Source organism: Lepisosteus platostomus, chromosome 9, assembly GCF_059453375.1.
Source record: "Lepisosteus platostomus isolate fLepPlt1 chromosome 9, fLepPlt1.hap1, whole genome shotgun sequence".
NCBI classification, from domain to species: Eukaryota; Metazoa; Chordata; class Actinopteri; order Semionotiformes; family Lepisosteidae; genus Lepisosteus; species Lepisosteus platostomus.
Genome location: NC_142619.1, coordinates 62,392,808 through 62,417,171, shown reverse-complemented (window position 1 = coordinate 62,417,171; position 24,364 = coordinate 62,392,808). Strand labels below are relative to the sequence as shown.

At 47.8% G+C, this 24,364-nt stretch overlaps 1 protein-coding gene across 2 annotated transcripts in view; it reads left to right on the top strand.

The window, feature by feature from the left end:
- Positions 1-24,364, top strand: part of scube1 (signal peptide, CUB domain, EGF-like 1) — a 145,597-nt gene that overhangs the window by 103,494 nt on the left and 17,739 nt on the right. For both annotated transcript variants that reach the window (XM_088646101.1, XM_088646102.1), the window contains 5 exons: positions 6,618-6,740; positions 16,451-16,567; positions 18,095-18,217; positions 21,712-21,831; positions 22,733-22,831. In XM_088646101.1, coding sequence (XP_088502227.1) covers positions 6,618-6,740; positions 16,451-16,567; positions 18,095-18,217; positions 21,712-21,831; positions 22,733-22,831 — 582 coding nt within the window. The remainder of the gene's footprint in view (positions 1-6,617; positions 6,741-16,450; positions 16,568-18,094; positions 18,218-21,711; positions 21,832-22,732; positions 22,832-24,364) is intronic.

The window sequence follows — 24,364 nt, the reverse complement described above, 5'->3', positions numbered from 1 at the left end:
TATGTGTGTTTTTGTGAGTGTGTGTGAGAGTATGTTTGTGTGTGTGTGTGCTGTTTTTTTTAGATTATTTCTTGCTTGTGAAAAGGTGCTTTTGCAGAAAAAAATGGAAGGAAACAGTAAAGGGAAGCTTCTCAGTCTTTTTCAAAACAGAAACAATTAAAAAAGAAAATCTTTCAAGGCTGCTGTTATTTGATGAAGATTTTGAATTGATTCAGATTCTTAAAATTTTGAGAGCACTTTGTTGGAAGTCGATTTCCTGGGTGGAATATGCTTTTAGTCATCTAATGTTGAGTTAAAACCCTTTCTGCCAACAGCTTGACTTTATTCAAAATAATGTGCCGTATTCTTAAAATAAGAAAAAAACTGAAGTGAATTCTTATATAGTACTTTTCGACTCCAACATTTTGAGAATTAAACAACTGACAAGTTTATAATAATAATAATAATAATAATAATAATAATAATAATAATAATAATAATAATTGCTTACACTTATATAGCGCTTTTCTGGACACTCCACTCAAAGCTCTTTACAGGTAATGGGGATCCCCTCCACCACCACCAGTGTGCAGCCTCACCTGGATGATGCACCAGTACACTCCCCACACACCAGCTCTCAGTGGGGAGGAGAGCAGAGTAATGTAGCCAATTCATAGATGGGGATTATTAGGAGTACATGATTGGTAAGGGCCAATGGGAAATTTGGCCAGGACGCCGGGGTTACACCCCTACTCTTTTCGATTTTTGATAATGAGCCGTAATTTATCTTACAGTATGTGAATCAACACTTTTAAGTCAATAGCTTACTACAGTTACCTATGTGGTAATACATTTAAAAACGAGTCCAGGAGTCACTTCATTACACAGACAGTTACTGGAGTTTGGAACACACTGCCCAGCCAGGTTGTCAAAGTCCAAACTTTGGCTTCTTTTCAAGGAACTGCTGGATGACACATTGACGAAAATGGCACAAACACCTACAATACTGTGATTGCCTTGGTACTACGAACAGAGAGATGCCCCTATTTTTTCGTGGCAAATTCTTAACGCAGGTCCTGTAATTAGAAACATCATGTGGAGTCTCTGTGGCCCTTCCATTAAAACCATAATGTTAAGAGCCAACTCACAGAGCACAAGTTTCATGATAGCACAGTAACACATATATTAGCATCAATACATTTAATTTACTGTATATCCCATCCCAATCCACTGCTGTGACAGAGGAGAACCAAGAAAACTTTGACCATGACACTTTTCCACCTTGAACCACAGCCACAGGCAGCTGGTGATGTGAAACTGGGGCATTTATAAAGGTTTCCAAATCTCTGCTATCTGCACATAAGCTCAATATTCATACTGGTTCAACTGGTTCACTGTCTTTTTTACCTCTCTGTGAAGTCTTCGTGTAGTTTGAAAAAGTAAGGTACAGAGATCGGACTCGTGTGTGACTGTGGTATGGGATACCATAATGCAGGACTCACAGCATTCACCTGGTAAATCGCATTGGGTTTACCTGAACTGACATCTGGGTCACAACTAACACTGATGAACCTTCCGGACACACATCACAAAACATGCTCTCCCTTGGCTCCTGGAAAAGGTAAATTTCCTTTTATACCTCTAAGATTTATTTCCGTGGGAGAAACAGAGCTTAACATTCTTGTTAAGCATATTTCATTTTACTCTCAATGTTGCATTATTAAAATATCAACATGTATTAATTTGGGGTGTACATTTAAAATGAACAAGAATGAGGTATATTTTACTTGTCTCTGTGTGTAGTGATCGTATACGATGATGTACTGCCTCAGTGGTTTTAATAATACCGTATGTCTCTTAGATTTATGACCTTGGGAGAAGCAGAGCTTAACATTCTTGTTTGGCCTTTTCCTGGTAATCTGACTTCTGCTAATTCATTTGATCCTATTAGGGAGGTAATGGGTCATCATATCTGTTTGAAATAGTTATTGATCCGTCTGGAGCAGTGCTGTGCTGTGCACATCGATCGGGCTGTGGATAATATCATGCTTGATGAGGCCCAGGAGGCTGGAGCTGACAGAAGCATCCAGCCGTTTGACAAATTACAGACTTTATCATTCAAAGCAATAGTGCACTGAGGCTGGCAGGCAGGAAGATGAGAAAGTGGCTCTAAAGAATCATGCAGTCCTTAATCCCCAGGCATACACCCACAGGACACACACCTACACACGTGACTCACACCCACAGGACACACACCTACACACTAGACTCACACCCACAGGACACACACCAACACACTAGACTCACACCCACAGGACACACACCTACACACGTGACTCACACCCACAGGACACACACCTACACATGTGACTCTCACCCACAGGACACACACCTACACACGTGACTCACACCCACAGGACACACACCTACACACGTGACTCACACCCACAGGACACACACCTACACACGTGACTCACACCCACAGGACACACACCTACACACGTGACTCACACCCACAGGACACACACCAACACACGTGACACACGCCCACTCCTGACACACACCTACACACATGACACACGCCCACAGGACACACACCTACACGCGTGACTCACACCCACAGGACACACACCTACACGCGTGACTCACACCCACAGGACACACACCTACACGTGTGACTCACACCCACATGACACACACCTACACGCGTGACTCACACCCACAGGACACACACCTACACACGTGACTCACACCCACAGGACACACACCTACACACTTGACTCACACCCGCAGGACACACACCTACACGCGTGACTCACACCCACAGGACACACACCTACACGCGTGACTCACACCCGCAGGACACACACCTACACATGTGACTCTCACCCACAGGACACACACCTACACACGTGACTCACACCCACAGGACACACACCTACACACGTGACTCACACCCACAGGACACACACCTACACACGTGACTCACACCCACAGGACACACACCTACACGCGTGACTCACACCCACAGGACACACACCTACACGCGTGACTCACACCCACAGGACACACACCTACACATGTGACTCACACCCACAGGACACACACCAACACACGTGACACACGCCCACTCCTGACACACACCTACACACATGACACACGCCCCCTCCTGACACACACCTACACACATGACACACGCCCCCTCCTGACACGCACCTACACACATGACACACGCCCCCTCCTGACACGCACCTACAGTACACATGTGAGACCCGCCCACTCCTGACACTCTAGAAACGCACTTGAGCAGCACAGTTTTGGAGCCACTGGAGTTTTTGAAGTCATTTCTTGGATGGTCTCGCTAACAGTTAACTAACCTTGAGGAGATGAAAGCATGAACTAATTTCTCAGCATCAGAAAAAAGAAAAAAACTGGCCTTAAACGCGCTATGTTTCACAGATGGAAGAACAATGTGCTACAGGCTTGCATATATTAAGCTTTGTACAGTATGTGTTATTCTTTATTTTAAAAGCAAAATCTCATACTGTATATCCTGTCCTTAGTGAGTTTTTCAGAAATGTCTGGCTTTCTCTGTGCAGTAGATATATTTCATGACTGAGCATTTTTCAGAAAGGAACTAAAACGTATATTTTATAAAAGCAGTAATAGTGGATAGGAGCCTGGGAAAATCGACTCAATTTGTCTTGTTTCAGCACACGGGAGATTTTTCTGCCCAGAGACTTCAGTTTCTAGCTGCCATTCATTGTTGAACCCACTGTTTCCTTCACAGCTTTGGTGCTGAATACCTTCCTTGGCACAATTCCCTCACTGTTTTGTGCTCGGCAGCCTCTTGGCTCAAAGGCTTTAATACTAATCTGAAGCAGTTTTGATCACTTAGAACACCAATCAAAAAGGGATTACCAGTGTAATCTAGAGTACGGTGCTCTGGCCTCCTGCTCTCACTTCATATCGTACAGAGTCTTCAGCAGTCCCTGTGATTTGCCCAGGGCAGCGTCACAGACGTGAGGGATCAATATTGAACCGAAGATGATGCAGCGTGCCTGCTGCCAGTGAGGCCAGCTCAAGAAGGAGCCTCCTTTTCCGTTAGTATCCCTGGTCTCTGCCTGGTCTCCGCGTCGGCACACAGAGTCAAAGCAGAGATCGTGAGTCATGAAGTCGACCTGCCAGAGTTGTTGCACTCCTCCTTATTCAGATTTCAAATTCATTTTAAGGATAAAACAGAAGTGATGTGTGTAGCCAGACTCCAAGGTCATAAGAAACCTTCCCAAAACGTACACATCAGTGAGTTTTATAACACATTGGAGTTTTTGTACAGTAGCTCTCTGGTGACTTTAACTGCAGGAAGAGGTCGGTATCGTGCTTGATCAAGAATTATTGAAGAATTATTTTCTGCCCAGCTAAGCAAAAATCGCCGTAGCTCCCTAACAAAAAAAAGCTGCAAAAGTACAGAAATCTTGCAGTGATGTGAATATGCAGACTCCAGGGGATGCTGTCAAAACATTGTTCCCAATGTTGTCACAGCCAAAATCTAACACAAACGCAATGTTCACTTGTCAGCCTGGGATTTTGTAACATTCTGACATCTTAATAATACAGTACGTATAAACCTCGTAAAAACATACACAGGATAAATGTATTGTGGCTGCAGCATTTTGTCTGAATGTCTGACATGACCAAACTGCGCCCTTCCAGTAACATTGTGAAATTGTTCCTAAATCATTTTATCTAACATAGTCAAGCCATGGCCTTGCAGAAGCATTTGAGAATGATTTTCTGCAACATCTGTGGGGATATCCATCACCAGGAGCAGACAGGTAATAATATAGTAAGTGAGTGATTTTGCGTGAGGGGGTAAAGGCACATGTGTTTGTCACTGTTCTCTTTGAAGCACTCTTATCAGTGTTTTGGATGCAAACATTGTTTCTGAGAGTCCGTAAATATGAAAGCAGTATTCCTGTTTGATGAATTGGGGTGTTACCCTGGTGTCCTGGCTGTACTCCACTCTGCGCTGGTGCAGTCTGGCCTCTCTGAAGTTCCCTCTTAATTCAGCTGCTCTCTCTCCCCTGTGAAGTGGGGCTGCTGGTGCAGAAGTTCCAGACTGGAGACTATAGGTCTCTACGTGTAAAGTGCTTCAGGATCCTTTAGGAAAGAAGTCACTATGTAAATGCCTGGAATTATAATTAATGTCCTTTTAGGAGATAGCTGTAAATTGTATACAGGTACTATATGTTGCTAGCAGCCATATCACACTTCAGCTTTCAGCTGGCAGCCCAACCTCCTGGGAAAAACTAAGGTTGCTGCTGGAAGAGGTGTTGGTGGGGCCAGCAGGGGGAGCTCACCCTACAGTCTGTGTGGGTCCTAATGCCCCAGTATAGTTATAGAGACACTATACTGTAAATAGGCGCCGTTGTTTGGATGAGAAATAAAACCGAAGTCCTGACTGTCTGTGGTCATTAAAAATCTTCAAAAACCATCAAAAACCTTGGAATCCTAGTCTGATTTCCCCCTGGCCTTCACCAATCATGGCCTCCTAATAATCCCTGTCTCTGAACTGGCTTCATCATTGTGTTCTCCTCCCTGCTGAGAGCTGGTGTGTGGTGAGTGTTCTGGTGCACTATGGCTGCTGTTGCATCATCCAGGTGGGGCTGCACACTGGTGGTGGTGGAGGGGGATCCTCATTACCTGTAAAGAGCTTTGAGTGGATTGTCCACTTACTATATAAGTGTAAGGAATTACTATTATCTTCATCATCATCAACTGTAAGGAGTTTGGGAGGCAGGTGTATAGCATCTGTGATATGAACTGTGTACTGTGTGCTAAAGCTCAAGACTTTTTTGTCAAATTCTTAGAGCAATCGTACAAAAGCTGAGCTCCTCAGTGAAGCAGTGCAGGTATTACCTTCGACAGCACTGCTTCAGTCCACAGGGTGCCATTGTCAGCGACATGGTCTGTTCAACTGTTATAGCTGGGAAATGTGATTCTGCATGTACTGTGGACAACTGTATTTACAGCACGCAAAAACACCAGGTTATTTATTAGAGCATAATGGAGATGTAGTGTAATATGCAAACCTGTTAAAATATTGCAGATCCAGGAAAAAGACAAGAAAGCTTTTTTTCCCTTCCTCTTTGTACAATGTGTTTTTGACTTGATACTCTTCTTTGCTCGTAAGGCCATTACCTTTTTCTGTGTACTTTATCCAAAGTGTACTTTAATAAACAGCTTTACAAATTTCTACTGTTTTAATACTACCAGAACAATGGTCTTGCAAAGTAAACACACTGATCAAACAGATGAAGCTTAAATTGCATTCACAATGAACATACAAATGAAAGCCATTGCCTCTTTTCTCATTTTTAACAAAGTGGCCACACCTTCCTTTTAACTACAGTAACTGTTCCTGGGTAACCCAAAACCCCGTGTGTCTGTACTGTCCTGAGCTCTTGCGTCAGCAGAGCTGTGCGGCACTGATGCCCCGTGTTTGTACTGTCCTGAGCTCTTGCATCCGCAGAGCTGTGCGGCACTGATGCCCTGTGTGTCTGTACTGTCCTGAGCTCTTGTGTCCACAGAGCTGTGCGGCACTGATGCCCCATGTGTTTGTCCTGTCCTGCTTGCAGACATCGACGAGTGCCAGGCGCACAACGGGGGCTGTGACCACTTCTGCAGGAACACGGTGGGCAGCTTCGAATGCAGCTGCCAGAAAGGCTACAAGCTCCTGACAGATGAGCGCAGCTGCCAAGGTGAGCCAGCAGGGGGGGCTGCTGATCTGTGCATTTGGAGATGAAAAATTGCTCCATTCACTTCAAGCTATATTGTCCCACTGCGGAAATTTGCCCCACACTGGCAACATAACAACACAGTGGCAGACAGTATTTCACCAACCAAGAAGTCAGTGCAACAGCATTACAGTTAGACGAGAAGAGAGGAGAAGATCGTTACGATGCATTGTTTGAAAGAGATCACTTATGAGCATCAGATTTAAAAAAGGAGTTAAAAAGTAGAAGAAAAGAGGAAAAAAAACAAAAGACTGTCTTCCAGCAGTGAACTCTCCATCTATCCTGGGTTATACACCCAGTGGGTCCTCTCTGTCTTTCTGAGGGGTTTCTGTGTGTAGGTGCTGCTCTAGATCATGTAATGTGTATGAACGCCTCCAGTTGTCCAGAAAACTGGACCCAAAAACCCAAAAGTCCTGGATAATTTCCATTAACAATTGTTTTACTGATTAATAGCTCATCGTACATGAAAATCCGATAGAACGATCACAGCATTACAAGGTTGTTTGTAACAATCATACATGCTGTTTGCAGAGGCCTTGTGTATAGCAGTTATGTGGAACAGTCCCTTCCGATGGAGGTATTCAAGATCTAAGGGTCTGTAAAGTCAAAACATTTCATGTTTTATATTCTGTTCTGTCCGCAAAGTGTTGTTTAAAAGCTCAAGAAAAGGTGTCTTGAAAGCTATAATCAGAATGAATGAATCATTTCACATTTTTAAGAAATTAAATTAACATGTATGTTTAGTATGGAGTTTAGCTTTAATCCCTCTTTCATGTTGTGGGAAGACACCAGGCACTTTTCAAAAGAAGCATTGATTCCACTGGGTTTTCTGTTCTTTTTTGTTTTGAGTTAATTCCAGACTTGTACTGTGGAATTGTGTTCAGAAAATCTTTTCAGAGAGCACTAACTGAATCAGTCCATCACTCTGACACTCCAGTGCCTGTCAAGTTTCAGAGCACTATGTGACTTTTCCACAATTTATATCTGTTGCAGACAACAGACATCTTAGAGTGTGTCTTTGTCTACAGAACATGTCTTGAGGGGCATTTCTTAAAGGTCATAAAGCTCATATAAAATAAAAAGAAAGGCGTGCAGCTGGATTTCTCTGAGATGTGATGGAATACAGCATTCTCTAAAACAACTGAGGACCGTTGTGGAGCGAGAAACCGTTGTGGGGTGAGAAACTGTTGTGGGGCGGATGACCACAGTTGACGTCGTTTTCCCTCTTGATTTCTCGTTGCCTCTTTCTCTTGAATTTCCCTTGCAAGCAGTATGAATGTAAAAATTACCATTGACATCAGAGGCACGAAGGACACACCGTATAACATCAAGAAACCGATCGGTTTGAAACAGATCACATTGTTTGTCAGCTGAGCAGCTCTCCTCCATACTGCCTTCGGAAAACAAGAAGACACGGATCTCTTCAAACTTTCCACATTCCCTTCTTTCAAAACAACATCAGGATAAAATCCTCAGATCAATCTGCTTCTTGTAACGGGGTGCCGGTCCCGACTCCCGTGTAGTGTGTAGTTTAGGACCCTGTGCAGACGGTATTCTCCGGAAGAGACTGGAGAAGGGCTACAGGGAAAACACGGTGAGGGAAGGACTGGATGGCGAACAGGGGGCGGTGCCGACAGTGATCCAGGTGCAAGGGGGGGGCGCAGGTGAACAACTCCAGGACTGTCCAAGGGGGGGAATCTGGGTGCTGTCCAAAATCCAAAAACCGGGTGATCCAAGACGAGACAGGGTTAAAATCCAAAGCGGGATCCAGAACAGGAGGTTAAAAGCACCATGACGAGGCCAGGCGCTCCGAGCCCCGGACTCAGCTGGGTCAGGGTGCCGATCGGAAGCCTAAGACCTCAAGCCACGGACGTAGGGCGACTTAATGCAAGGTGGGCCTTCCAGTGGAGAGCCCCGAGCTTCCGGAGCACCGGGTTTAAATAATACCGGTGAATCCAGGGACAGGTGAACGTGATAATGAAACAAACACAAAAGGGGCAGAGCGCCCTCTAGAGGAGGGATGACGATAGTGACATTTCTACTACCAAAAAGGGGTGTGGGGCCCTCCAGAATCAACTGAGAAGGCCAAATTTATTAATGATGGATTCTATTTAAACAAATCTTTAGAGAATAAATGTGACGCTCGTGTTTCTGGATTTTTTTTCTGACAAGTATGACTTTGCCCTGTGCAGCGCTGTTGAGCTTGCAGTGTGACATCATTAGAATCCTTTTAAAGCAAGACACCTTATTCAAGTGGTTCATCTTTCAGTCATTTGAAGTTTCTTGTTCCTCTTTTAGCAGGGATATGAAAAAATCTGAAGGGCTCTGAACGGATTTGACCTATTTATATACCACAGTTCTACAGAAGGAAGGTTTTCATGGTGCTAAAACGCGACGCTTTAAAATATTACATGAGAAATAAATGTCTTGGGAAATAACAGTATTTGGTAAGATTTCCCTTCTCGGCATCTTTGCATGCGGCCCCCAGAAACCTGAACTGCACTGGGACACCGCTGGCTTAGTGAGGGGTTGATACAGTAGATATGAATAGGTTCTGTGAAGTCTGGGATTTATCTTTCCTGTTTTCCCTTTCTCCTGCCATATTTTCCTTCTGTCTGCAGGGGATTTGTGATACTATTTCTTATGTGTTCATTCTGAGAGCTCCAACCAGCTTGCACAGAAGAAACAAGCTACTGTACGCAAGTATGTGTCATTCCCCGCTGCCAAGAATGTGAATTAGCAAGTAATAACTTTGAGTTATCAAAAGGGTCTGGCAGCACAGAACAGACATTGTTTTTAATAAAGGTTAGGTTTTCCCTGTTTTAATTTCTGTTGTAGACAATAAGCAAAGTTATCTCACTCTTTCCGTGGTTTAAAGGATTTTATGCCCGTGCATGCTGGGAGTAGTAGCCATGCTCCTCCAGCTTGAGAGGAAAGCCTCTCCCTCCCCGCTGTCCATCGGGCGTGTCGCTGTAACAACGTCTCAGCTCGGGGACGTCATGAGCCACTTCCATCACAGAAAGAGAAAAGAAGGAAACGGAAAACTGCTCCAGCATGCCTGATAAAGAGGGATGATAACAAGATCATACGTGTTATTATCATGGCGAAAATATGGCCTCTCTCTTGGTACTGTACGTCACATCAGTGGACGATGGTGGGATTATCACAGAGCCTCACTGAGACCTATCATGTGCACGAAGCAATAACACAGGAGATTTAACTGAAATCACAAACCCTTTCTTGGCCAAGGACAGTTTCCAGTTGAGTCATATGGTGCCGCAGGTCTAGTTTTGCTGAAAACAGCTGTGAGTTCAGGCTGTTTTGACTCTCCTGCTAACTTCCTTCCCCTCGTTCTCCTCAGATTCTACCCACTAGTGGTCGTGTCAATCATTTATTTCTTCCAATACATTACCTGGTGATTCCCAACTGCTGTAGCGTGTTGTTAACTGCTGCCACCTCTTCAGGTTCAGACTGCTTGCTCTTTCCATGGTCTCCTTCCACAAGTGTTCAACTGGTCTAAGGTCTAAGGAGGGCATGAGTTTCAGGATCAGCGAGAGTTACACGTGCTCTTCCATTGCCATACTTTAAAATGGGATCGATCGTCTTGGCCAGCTCAGAGTTCAATGCACGAGGTTCACTTTTGCTTCACACACTTTATACTAATACAATGTCCTTCCTCCAACTCTTCAAGAGCTACATTCTTGAACTCTCTTCATATCTAAGCTTAAATCTCACCTTTTTACTAGGGCCTGTGTCTGGGTTCCCCTACAGTTGATCCTGTACGTTCTTGTTTAATGTTTTCTTTTACTGTACTTTTATTGCATATTTTTGTCCTTCTTTATCACTATGTGCAGTGTCCTTGGGTTTGGGTTTGATGATGATGATGATGATTAGTATTAGCACTATTACAATGAAATGGAAATTTTCAGCTTGGCTCAGTATCTGAAAGTATGGATAACATCCATGAGCCTCATGCCAGAATGGGGAGCTGAGGAATTTCAAGACCAAGGAAGGCTTGCTGCTTGCTGAGCAGTGCGGGACTGGAACAACACTGAACATAAACGCCGTCGTGCAGCAGCAGCACAGCTTTGATCTGCCCTCCTCTCTTGCTTGACGACACTTGTCTTCTCCTGGTCAAATTTAGTGGAGTCATTCGGGGCATCTGTCCCTTTTAGTCGCTGCAGTAGTAGCCAGTTTATCCCAGGATCTCATCCAGCTGCCTCTTGAAAGAAGCCAGAGTATCAGCTTCAACAATGTGGTGGAGCAGCTTGTTTCAAACTCCCACAACCCTCTGTGTAAAAACGTGCTTCCTGATCTTGGTTTCATACACTGTACACTTCCACATAACTGGTTGATTCCTGGCTTGGCCATGAGCCAGTCACTGTGCAGACAGCCCAGTCATTTCACTGTCATTTCACTGTCATCCAGGAAAGGAGAGTCATCTTACCTGCACAGCGGGTCATTATTTGTGGAGGAAATCAGCCCATTTAATACCTCACAGTCGACTCCCTCTGTAAATTATAAATTATTGTAAATTTGTTTATCTTGCAGCATCCCAGTCAGGGCTAATGCTGCTCTTAAGCATGAGCCAAAGCAGGAATTAAGAAAATGAAGTTAGTGGAGGTGATGACAGAGAAAAGAGAAAAGAGAGCCGGGAATCAGAAGCATCTCCTGAAGAGCTGTTACTGGTCGAGCTCTTGTCTTCAGACACAGCATGACAGCCCTCCTCACTCACACCAAACACAAGCATCACGATTGGAGAGTAGAACAGGAGTTTTCCAATTGCTCCATAAAATAAAGTGTTTTCTATCGCTAAAGGATGATCTAATGGAAACATTAGTAGGGAGTCTCAAAATATTTTTTCAGTATTATTTCATGCCTTCAGTTTTAAATAGATTCAATTGCTCATGTACCAATGTATCACCTTACATTGCTGCTGTAAAATGTAGTATAGTGCCCTAAGTGAACCATCAAACAGGCGTCAAAGTGTGGATAGCGGATACTTTTTCAGTGAGCTCCCTGAAAAAAAAAGCTGCAGGCCTGTTATTTTTCTTGTGGATGGTGTGAGATCTCTGGTTTGCTTCAGACGCAGGTGGGGGTCATCAGACTGCAACCTGAGGAGCAGCCTGTTGTTAACTCCTTGCTGGGAACTGGCCAGTGGTCACTTTGTGTTTTATTGGGCTGTGGTTGGTGATTTACTGCACTAATGAGATCCAGAAGGGGAACCATGCTGCATGTTCCCACTGGTTTATTAAAATCATTCATTAATTTCCTGTGACAGCTCCTATATTTTAGAACTTGCTTCCAATTTCCTCCAATTAGTGTCTCTTTAACGGGAACGAATTATACTTCCTGCACACGTCAAATTACAAGCAGTGATTCCAATTTCCCAGGATCTCACTCTCAGACACTCTGTCCTTATAGCCACTGGTCACATGCAGCTTCACAATAAATCTCAGCACATTTATAGTGAATGGACATCCACCTTTCTCCTAAAAATGAGCCTAATTTAAGAAAACACTGCAAAAAGATTTATCTTTTCACTTGCATTGTTTTAGAATTTCTCAGTCTACCAGCCCATTTGAAATCGCTACACTAATTAGCAGTACTCATAGGCTGACACATTCCCCAGCCACAGTCTGACAATGATCTGAAGATACTGTATAAACTGCTGCCAGGTTCTTCACATACAGAGTGTCGACTTTAAAAGTGTCACTGGAAAAGTGTCACTACCAAAGAGGTGACTGGCAATTTCGAAGAGCAGCAGACTATAGAATAATCCTGGGGAAAACTGTGGCGATTCGAGCGATGGTTAATGCAAATGTTAATTAAAATGTACAGGTTCCCTAAGCCATGTTTACTGGCTCAGCATTAACAATGCCAAAATATCACGTGTTCTGTTGAGGTACAGGCTCTTATAAGGGCATGCAAATAAAGGTGAAGAATGTCACCTGGGAGGGTCACCTTGTATTGTGTTTTCAATGATGAACGTATTTTGTTTTACCCAGCATATCCTGCTCTAGGCTAAATCCTGACATTCCCATGAATTCTTTTATATCTTATTTTACTATTTAAAAATGTAGCAACTTCAGCATCAGTAAATTCTATTCAGTGAAAGGAAAACCACTATGTGTTTCATAAGACATAAGATAACTAGTAATCAGATATGTTCTGCACCTATACAGTATATACATGTAGCTTCCTGTATATATTCATGAAATTTGAAATCTACAGTTCTATAGTATTTTTAGTTTTTTTTTAAAGAACTTTACAGTTCTTAATATTCTAATGCTATTCCAATATCTCACTTCCTCTTCCCTGGGTATACAAGCTTCCTGTCTGAGCACAGCTCTCTGTCTTAATGGTCTTACAGTGACAACGAAGTCACTTTAGAGAGGCCAGAATTTTGAAGCATCCTAGTCTGTCTGTGGTTAGGATGAAGAATTCATCATGTTTGTCTAGAGATAGACCTGTGCCAGTCCTTAGCAAAGATTTAGCTGTGCTCTAAAAGTACTGTATTTAACAGTTAGAAACTTCTCATTCACTCACATCAGACTCAAGAGTCTCATTCCAGTGCAGTGAACAACAACTGTGCTATAATTTACCAACACAACATAATATGCTGTACATCAGAGTTACATTTGAAATGAAATACACAAAATTGAAGTGTGTCACAATAACTTAATTAATAGTGGTAATATTTATTAAAGGCACTACTTAGTTCTTGAAAGTCAAGCTTGCTTGTTTTCAAATTGTCTTAACATGTTCCAGGCCAGTTTTATAGTTGCAGGAAAACGTTTGTGAACCCTTTGGAATTACCTAGATTTCTGCATTAATCACTCATAAAAATGTGGCTTGATCTTCAACTAAGTCACAATAATAGACAATCTGCTTAAACTAATAACATACAAACAATTGTACTTTTCTTGTCACTATTGAACACATTGTTGAAACATTCACAGTCCAGGCTGTGAACCCTTGTATTTAGTAACAGGTCGAACCTCCTTTAGCTGCAACAACCTCCACTAAACGTTTCCTGCAGCTGCTGCTGATGAGACCTGCACAACAGTAAGGTGGAATTGTAGACCATTCCTCCTTACAAAACTGTTTCAGTTCATTGATATTTCTGGGATTTCTTGCATGAACAGCTCTCTTCAGGTCATGCCACAGCATCTCAATTGGGTTGAGGTCTGGACTCTGACATGGCCATTCCAGAACACACATTTCCTTCTGTTTAAGCCATTATGTGTTTCGGGTCATTGTCTTGTTGCATCAGCCAACTTCTATTAAGTTTCAGGTGACAGACCGCTACCCTCACATTCTCCTGTAAAATTTCTTGATATAATTTTGAATTCATTGTTCCCTCTATGGTAGTAAGCTGTCCAGGCCCTGAGGCAGCAAAGCAGCCCCAAACCACGATGCTCTCTCCACCATGCTTCACGGTTGGGATGAGGTTATGGTTTTGGTGTGCAGTGCGTTTTTTCCTCCAAACAGCGTTGCGCGTTTCTCCCAAAGAGTTCAACTTTTGTCTCATCCGTCCACAGAACATTGTCCCAGAAGTGTTGTGGAACATCCAGGTGGTCTTGACTTGAGACATGCAGCAATGTCAGCAGTGCCCTTCCATTAACACTAATCTTGTTCAGTGTTTTTCTTATAGTGGACACATGAACAGAGACTTTGGCAAGTCCAAGAGATTTCTGCAGGTCCTTTGCCAGTACCCTAGAGTTCTTTTTCACCTCCTTCAGCATTGCACGCTGCACTCTGGCTGTGATCTTTGCAGGACGCCCACTCTTAGGGAGAATAGCAACAGTACTGAATTTCCTCCATTTGTAGACAATTTGTCTTACTGTGGATTGATGAACACCCTGTCCTTTAGAAATGCTCTTGTAGCTTTTTCCAGCTTTATGCATCTCTACAATTTTTCTAAGGTCCTCTGATTTTTCTTTTGACCAGGGCATGAGAAGAGCAGACTCTGTCAGTAACCAACCTTTGTGTGCCTTTTTTATAGGGCAGGGCACCTCCAACCCACACCTCCATTCTCATCGCATTGATTGGAACACCTGACTCCAATTAGCTTTTGAAAAGAGAGAGAGATAAGAGATCACTTTATTGGCCATATACAGTTTCTTGCATTAGGAATTTGTCTTTTCACAGACCCCAGCTTGCTCTCCATGAGACACACAGACAGGGAGAGAAGCTTGGGGTCAGAGCACAGGGTCAGCCATTTATACGGCACCCCTGAAGCAGTTGGGGTTAAGGGCCTTGCTCAGGGGCCCAATGGAGTAGGATTCCTCTGTCAGCCACGGGATTTGAACCAGCAACCTTCCAACCACAGGTGCAGATCCTTAGCCACAGTGCCACAGCTCTTTGGAAAAGTCATTAGCCTAGAGGTTCTCATTCTTTTTTCAACCTGGACTGTGAATGTTTAAACGATGTGTTCAGTATCGACAAGAAGTACAATTGTGTGTGTTATTAGTTTAAGCAGATTGTGTTTGTGTCTTATTGTGACTTAGTTGAAGATCAGACCACATTTTTATGAGTAATTAATGCAGAAATCCTTGTAATTCCAAAAGGTTCACAAACTTTTTCTTGCCACTGAATGTTGTTTTTTTAGAAACCTCTGTTCAAAATTAGCAGAAGGCGTTAAGAACACAAGAGAGCTGACAAGTGAGAGAGGAGCCCTTTAGGAGTCCGTAGCTTATCCTTACTTATTGATCCCCAGAATCACTTCCTGCCCTTTCTCGAAGCTTCACCAGCATGGCTGGACAGAAAGCTGTCTCCCCTCTTGTACAGCGTGATCAGGAATGTCAGCGCAGGCCGGTGCTGGAGCTGAGGCGACTGGGCTGGAGTGGACCTACAGGGTCCAAATCTAGCGTGTCTCCAAAACTAAAGGAGGAAGAATTAACTCTTTCATGTCTGGTTCTCATTACTGACGTTAGCACACGTCTTGTATGCTACTGACAGCTGTATTGGCTAATTACACTTCAGACTACTTCCTTTAGAATGCCGAATAAATATCTTGAAAATTAAAGGCTTTTTTTGTCTCTGTAGGCTGCACAGATCAAAGTCTGCCCCTAAATAATTACAAAGATATCACTCTGACCACTGAAACCTTCAACTCTTGCTCTGTTGACAACTAGATTACAACATTGCAAATCACAGAAGGCTATCATGCAATTTTCATTTGTGGCTCTTAATAGTTCATTTATACTGAAACAGGTTTCTGTGTTGCAATTATCCCAAGTCTGAGAGTGATGCATCCCCTTACATCAACCAGGAATTTGATTAATGCACTAAGTGTATAGAGTATATACTGTATACAGTATAATAGTCTAGCATAATGCCTCTTTTGTAGATTGCTCATACAAGAAAACATCCTTTCTCCTGCTTAAAATGAAAGGTTAAGAAATACAGGACTGGGGACTGTTGAAGGAAGAATTAAATGTGGGATTCATTTCTTAATCAACACTCTCTCAGCACTGAAGCCCCCTCTATGTCTCACTCTAAACAGAACAGTAAGGGTCCCTGCTAAGCCACAGGGTTAAATCAGCACACCCCTGCAGGCCTAGGGAATCTTCAATGGCTGTAGATGAAATGGTTCTAAACTGAGGGTTTGCTTTGTGAATTATTTCTCTATGAGCTGGAGTTAACTTTTTCTCGTTGTTCTTTTCTAGATATTGATGAGTGCTCCTTCGAAAGGACATGCGACCACACGTGTATCAACTACCCCGGCAGCTTTGAGTGCACATGTCAGAAGGGCTACACACTCTATGGGCTCACACACTGTGGAGGTACTGTAGGGCTCTGGACCGTCCTGGTGGATAATCTGATTCTGCACCGATGAAACTGCTGCTGTCGTCTGCAGAAAAGGGACACTGTTTTTTTAGCCATCTTAAACATCGTTCTGACGGCTGCAAATGATTCGTATTTTTGAATGTTTTTGAAACGTTGTAACACATATTCAAAGTGAAGGCAATGCGTGCCTGTGTTTATTTTGCCTGGGTACTGTTTGAGTCCTACCTGAGCGACAGGATCTACGGCAATGCACAGTGTGCAGGCAGCTGTACAGCCATCCTGACTTCATCGATCTGGTGAGGTTGTGTTCTCCAGGTTGTGTTCTGAAGGACAGGGACATGTGCAGAACCTATGCTTGCTTGCTTTTATGTGCACATGAACTATGCAAAGAATACTACTTCCCATCTCAGTGCTAAAGAACCAGCCCCCAAGGGGCTTTCATTGCAAATCCGAACAGATTACAATGGCTGGGTCTCCTCCCCGTCCTGCACTTCCTTTCAGATTAGTCATTCCTTAAAGACTGTGACAATCTGTTGTTACAAAATCACTTCCCAACACCGGACCTGTAGTATTTGAGCTCATTTAAAGAGGCGAGTAGTGTCCCTGTTTCCGCTGCTGTCGGTGTTGCCTGGGCTGAGCGATGGAGAGCTGGGCAGTCTCAGGGCCTGTTAATAGGCTGGGTGCTGTCAGGACACTGGATACTGGATCTCTCGGTGAAGAGCAATGATAGTGGTCGGCCGCTTCACGAGAACGAGGCACTTACTCAGCACACTCCACTAAGCCTGAATAGCAGGTCCTCTTTGTCTGCTGGGAGTCGATCATCTCACTGTCAGCGGCTTCAGAGATGGTACTGGAAGTTTTGACAACTGGGGTTGAGGCGTCTGCTTCAATGGAGTCCTGCCATGCCTAACTGAACAACAATGTGCTCCATATTCTTTATTACTACTTAGGTCATTCAGCAACAGACTAAACATGCAGTAGCTGAAGGACGTGTAATCTGTTAAGTGCAGAATCTCACAGTTTGTGCAGTGTGTCCTGGCACTGCAGTATGGTCTGATGGGAGGGTCCTTCTCCACCCTCAGCGCTTTTCACCTGCTTCTCCTCCTGCCTCTTGTTCTTTAAGGACTGGTCCGGAGCTGTTTAGGCAGCAGTGTGGGACTATTATCTACGTACAGTATACAGTATTAGTGCATTGGTCAAGTGTCATGGTTGATGTACTGTAAGTGGATGCATCCCTCTTAGAATTGGGGTCCTGGACCAGAGGGTTGTGGGTTTAAATCCGGAGTGCGGCACAGCTGTCATACCACAGAGCGAGGCGCTTTGCTCCCATCGATCCAGTTATCTCCCTGGAGTCCACTTCTCTAACTTGTCCTTTTCAAGTAGCCAGTGCTCTATGTCCTGTGCGGTAGGTCTTGTCTGCTATCACGGTTCAGTGTGGCCGCATGTAGTCGGGGGTTAACTGTGGTCCAGTGCTGGCTAATGGCGGGATGTCTGTTGTTGTCTCTCTGCGTGCTGCGCCCCAGACGTCGACGAGTGCAGCATCCGCAATGGAGGCTGCCAGCGGGGCTGTGCCAACATGGTGGGGAGCTTCGAGTGCCTGTGTCCTCCGGGGCAGAAGCTGCACTGGAACAAGAAGGACTGCCTTGGTAAGGAGAGCGCCCCCACCCTCACAAACCCCCTTCCCTCACAGACCCCCGTCCCTCACACCCCCCTCACCTCACCTCACAGACCCCCCCCCCTCACACCCCCCTCACAGACCCCCGTCCCTCACACCCTCCTCACCTCACCTCACAGACCCCCGTCCCTCACACCCCCCTCACCTCACCTCACAGACCCCCGTCCCTCACACCCCCCTCACCTCACCTCACAGACCCCCGTCCCTCACACCCCCCTCACCTCACCTCACAGACCCCCGTCCCTCACACCCCCCTCACAGACCCCCGTCCCTCACACCCCCCTCACCTCACCTCACAGACCCCCGTCCCTCACACCCCCCTCACAGACCCCCGTCCCTCACACCCCCCTCACAGACTCCCGTCCCTCACACCCCCCTCACCTCACCTCACAGACCCCCGTCCCTCACACCCCCCTCACAGACCCCCGTCCCTCACACCCCCCTCACCTCACCTCACAGACCCCCGTCCCTCACACCCCCCTCACAGACCCCCGTCCCTCACACCCCCCTCACAGACCCCCATCCCTCACAGACCCCCGTCCCTCACACCCCCCTCACAGACCCCCGTCCCTCACACCCCCCTCACACCCCCCTCACAGACCCCCGTCCCTCACACCCCCCTCACAGACCCCCGTCCCTCACACCCCCCTCACCTCACCTCACAGACCCCCCCCCTCACACCCCCCTCACAGACCCCCGTCCCTCACACCCCCCTCACCTCACCTCACAGACCCCCGTCCCTCACACCCCCCTCACAGACCCCCGTCCCTCACACCCCCCTCACCTCACCTCACAGACCCCCGTCCCTCACACCCCCCTCACAGACCCCCGTCCCTCACACCCCCCTCACCTCACCTCACAGACCCCCGTCCCTCACACCCCCCTCACCTCACCTCACAGACCCCCGTCCCTCACACCCCCCTCACCTCACCTCACAGACCCCCGTCCCTCACACCCCCCTCACCTCACCTCACAGACCCCCGTCCCTCACACCCCCCTCACAGACCCCCGTCCCTCACACCCCCCTCACCTCACCTCACAGACCCCCGTCCCTCACACCCCCCTCACAGACCCCCGTCCCTCACACCCCCCTCACCTCACCTCACAGACCCCCGTCCCTCACACCCCCCTCACCTCACCTCACAGACCCCCGTCCCTCACACCCCCCTCACAGACCCCCGTCCCTCACACCCCCCTCACCTCACCTCACAGACCCCCGTCCCTCACACCCCCCTCACAGACCCCCGTCCCTCACACCCCCCTCACCTCACCTCACAGACCCCCGTCCCTCACACCCCCCTCACAGACCCCCGTCCCTCACACCCCCCTCACCTCACCTCACAGACCCCCCCCCTCACACCCCCCTCACAGAACCCCGTCCCTCACACCCCCCTCACCTCACCTCACAGACCCCCCCCCTCACACCCCCCTCACAGACCCCCGTCCCTCACACCCCCCTCACCTCACCTCACAGACCCCCGTCCCTCACACCCCCCTCACCTCACCTCACAGACCCCCGTCCCTCACACCCCCCTCACAGACCCCCGTCCCTCACACCCCCCTCACCTCACCTCACAGACCCCCGTCCCTCACACCCCCCTCACCTCACCTCACAGACCCCCGTCCCTCACACCCCCCTCACAGACCCCCGTCCCTCACACCCCCCTCACCTCACCTCACAGACCCCCGTCCCTCACACCCCCCTCACAGACCCCCGTCCCTCACACCCCCCTCACCTCACCTCACAGACCCCCGTCCCTCACACCCCCCTCACAGACCCCCGTCCCTCACACCCCCCTCACACCCCCCTCACAGACCCCCGTCCCTCACACCCCCCTCACCTCACCTCACAGACCCCCGTCCCTCACACCCCCCTCACAGACCCCCGTCCCTCACACCCCCCTCACCTCACCTCACAGACCCCCGTCCCTCACACCCCCCTCACCTCACCTCACAGACCCCCGTCCCTCACACCCCCCTCACAGACCCCCGTCCCTCACACCCCCCTCACCTCACCTCACAGACCCCCGTCCCTCACACCCCCCTCACAGACCCCCGTCCCTCACACCCCCCTCACCTCACCTCACAGACCCCCGTCCCTCACACCCCCCTCACAGACCCCCGTCCCTCACACCCCCCTCACCTCACCTCACAGACCCCCGTCCCTCACACCCCCCTCACCTCACCTCACAGACCCCCGTCCCTCACACCCCCCTCACCTCACCTCACAGACCCCCGTCCCTCACACCCCCCTCACAGACCCCCGTCCCTCACACCCCCCTCACCTCACCTCACAGACCCCCCCCCCTCACACCCCCCTCACAGACCCCCGTCCCTCACACCCCCCTCACCTCACCTCACAGACCCCCGTCCCTCACACCCCCCTCACAGACCCCCGTCCCTCACACCCCCCTCACCTCACCTCACAGACCCCCGTCCCTCACACCCCCCTCACAGACCCCCGTCCCTCACACCCCCCTCACCTCACCTCACAGACCCCCGTCCCTCACACCCCCCTCACCTCACCTCACAGACCCCCGTCCCTCACACCCCCCTCACAGAACCCCGTCCCTCACACCCTCCTCACCTCACCTCACAGACCCCCGTCCCTCACACCCCCCTCACAGACCCCCGTCCCTCACACCCCCCTCACCTGACCTCACAGACCCCCGTCCCTCACACCCCCCTCACAGACCCCCATCCCTCACCCCCCCTCACAGACCCCCATCCCTCACACCCCCCTCACAGACCCCCATCCCTCACATCTCCCTCACCTCACAAACCCCTGTCCCTCACTCCCCCCTCACAAACCCCTGTCCCTCACAGACCCCTGTCCCTCACTCCCCCCTCATAGACCCCTGTCCCTCACAGACCCCTGTCCCTCACAGACCCCTGTCCCTCACAGACCCCCTCACCTCACAGACCCCTGTCCCTCACTCCCCCCTCACAGACCCCCTCACCTCACAAACCCCCGTCCCTCACAGACCTCGTCCCTCACAGACCCCATCCCTCACAGACCCCCTCACAGATTGAAAGGAAATAGCACAGGCCGTGTCAGGGCTGTGCTGTGCAGTGGGGAAGAGTGAAAATTGTCACAAGGAGTCCTAACCTCACTGCAAGGATTGTTTCAGGAGGGTCTTGCTCCTCTTCGCCCAACTCTTCATTTCTGATTGTAAGCAAGAGATTCAAATCCACTCAAGTTATGTCCTCATATAATCTAGGAGCAGTTCAGGTTCATTGCATGCCAACAGATAGAGGAGAGAAGCAGTTCGTCTCGGCTGTGGAGGCCTTTCAGGTGTGTGCTGCAGCAAGGAATGAACTCTTACCTGGTTCTTTGCAGCCTGCTCATGCAGTCGCAGCTCCCTGAACCCAGTGTCATTTATCAATTTACTCTGCATGACTGGGGCCTCGCTGATAGCAAATACATTGGAGTCTCTTGAGTAATGTCACCCTTCCCTTCCTCAGAGGCGGTGAAGTGTCTCCCCAATGGAAAAGCGGCTCCAAAGGCCCAGCTGGTCTGTGCCAAGACGGGCGGCGTGGAGACCTGCTCGCTGTCCTGCCCCTCCAAGGCCCTGTTCGTCGCAGGTCAGTGTCTGCTGTTCTGGAGCATCTCAGCGGATGGCCAGACCGGTCTCGGGCTGGGTGGCAGACGCTGACTTTCTGCCTTACTGCTTTTTTACTGTGAACATTCGTTTTCAGAAGAAAGGACACCTGGAGGAATATGTGGGGATACAGGGATATAAATATATCCCTGTAAATTCAAAACATCAGCAGTCAGTAGCGTAGTAGGTTTCTGTTGAGCAGCGATGACGGATCTTGGCACTGGAGCCGTCTCTCACTGTGGAACTTGACGCCTTTCCCGTGAACAGAGCTCCTTTCCCCGTTCTTTGTCTCCCCCTCGTGGTAAAAGACGCTCAGCACAATATAATACTGCCAGCTCAGCAGAACAGTCCAAGAGCTTTCAGGAATCTTCGGTGGTAGAAAGACTCATTTTCATTTTAGTTAGTTTAGAAAGAATGAAGTACAGGTACAGACTTTAGAGGCAGGACAGGATGTCATACTTATTCTGTTGAAGTGACCTTGTACAATCATGACTTCTTCTGTGAAAGGAGATGTTTTTTACACATTTGAAGAATAGGTTAATTCCTACTTTATCTAAAAGGTGTCTTTGTTTCAGATATGTTTGAATTATTGGTGGTGTCTTTAGTTTATGTGTGAAGTGCTTTTAAGTTTCACCTGAAGGTAGTCTCCCTCAGAGAGCTGAAAGAGAGGGCAGAGGAGTGGACATGCAGGGGCTCCGTGCGACAGCTGTGCTCTCTGGAGCCCCGGTGGTGGACTCAAGCCCCGCAGCACTCAAGCCTGACGGAAGTGTTTGCTTTCTCATGGGCACTGGAAGAACGCTGGCCTACCAAGCGCTTACGTCTCTGCTCCTCCACCAGTGTCTCTTTCCCCACCTGCTGACCTTTGTTTCCTTTATTTCCTCCAGATTCCGAAAACAGCTACACTTTCAGCTGTGGAGTTCCGACGCAGTCCGGCAAGACCCCGCAGAAGCGCAATACCACAGCCCCCACGCCGAGCTGCGCAGGTACGGAGAGACGCGAGCTCCCACCGCAGTGCAGAACTAGGCTTGAAATAGCGGCGTGAGCCGGAATTAGCTCTGAGGTGTGTCTCGCCAAATGAGGGCTCAGTCTCATCCGGCCACTCTATGTATTTACATGCTTGAACACTTTCACCTCGCCCAGTTTTAACATTTGGTTTTGAAAAGTGTTCACATTTTGCTCACGTGATTATTGGCTTGCTCACTGTTGTAGTGGGGTACAGGAGCAGGTGTGTGCTTGGTAACTGTGTGTGTTCCCCAGCACTGAGAGAGCTTCATCTTACCATGATATTCCCCCTTGGGGAGTGGGTGTACTCAGAAAAGGTCAAAGTAATTTCATGGGGACATCTGACTGTTAATAAACCATGAGAAAAGGCATCTTTGTTTCTTCGGAGTATAATGTCGACAAAGCGGACAGAAGATTTCAGATTTGAGCCTATTCATAATGCAGCATTTGCTCTGTCCAGTACTACTCTGAAGAGGAGCACGCGTTGTACTTTTCATTGAGGACGTGTGCACCTGTGGTCCTGCTGTCAACTTTCACGTGAAGAACAGAACAGCAGTCTCTCCCCGGCAGTGTCTTTGTGATCGACGCCGGGCACCGGAAATCCTGCTCTTTCTGTTTCAGGCGATGGACTGTCTGCGTTGTTCTTTGAGCGCTTCGTGTGCAGTAACACTGCGCAAGTGGGAGGAGCACCGGTCAACGCCCTGTCTGAGGGGGGCGGAGGCACTGGTGTGAGGTCAGCAAAAACCAAAAAACAAAAACAAAGGAAAGAGAAAAATGCACCTCTTGAAACAGCAGTTTCCAGACTGCGCTGTCCCTATTTAGCGGGATCCGGACTGGTGGAAAAGGAGAGCGTGCGGCCAAAACCAGAAGAGGCTCAACCTGCACCCATGGAGATACGCGGTGGGACAGGAGAAAAGAAAAAGAAAATTAAAAGAAGAAAAAAACATGGCCTTAATGCTCTCTCCGCAACCCCCTCCGGGACTGTTGCTGAAAGGTTGTCCCCTTGCGGGGGTCTGCTCGTCCCTCCGGGGAGGGGCTCAGTGTGTCTTAAAGGGGCCCCCTCAGCTGCGGCTCGTCCTTAATCAGCCAGGCCATCTGTGGTTGCTAGGACAAGGACGCATCGCCCTTAACCCAGGTTTCCGCCCCCACACTGAACACGCCCCACCTTAATGCCACAGTACCTCCTCAGAGTGGTCAGCAGACGCCATCACTTCTGCCTTCCACATCAGAACGTGTTCTTCTTTACTGCTCACTAGAGCTAGAATCACTGCTGATCTAAACAGAATCAGAGGGAGTAACCATGCGCAGCTGGATGAAGACGGTGGTGAAGATTACTCCTCATATCGAGAAGGTCAGCGTTGCCTGTCAGAATCCTGCTGGAAATGACAGGACACTTAAGTGCCTTCAAAGGCAAGACCAAAACATTACTGCTTTACAGTCACGTCATGTGAGTTATGTATGATAAGTACAATGTTATATCCATGTTATTTTGGGGTCATTCCGTGCATACAAAT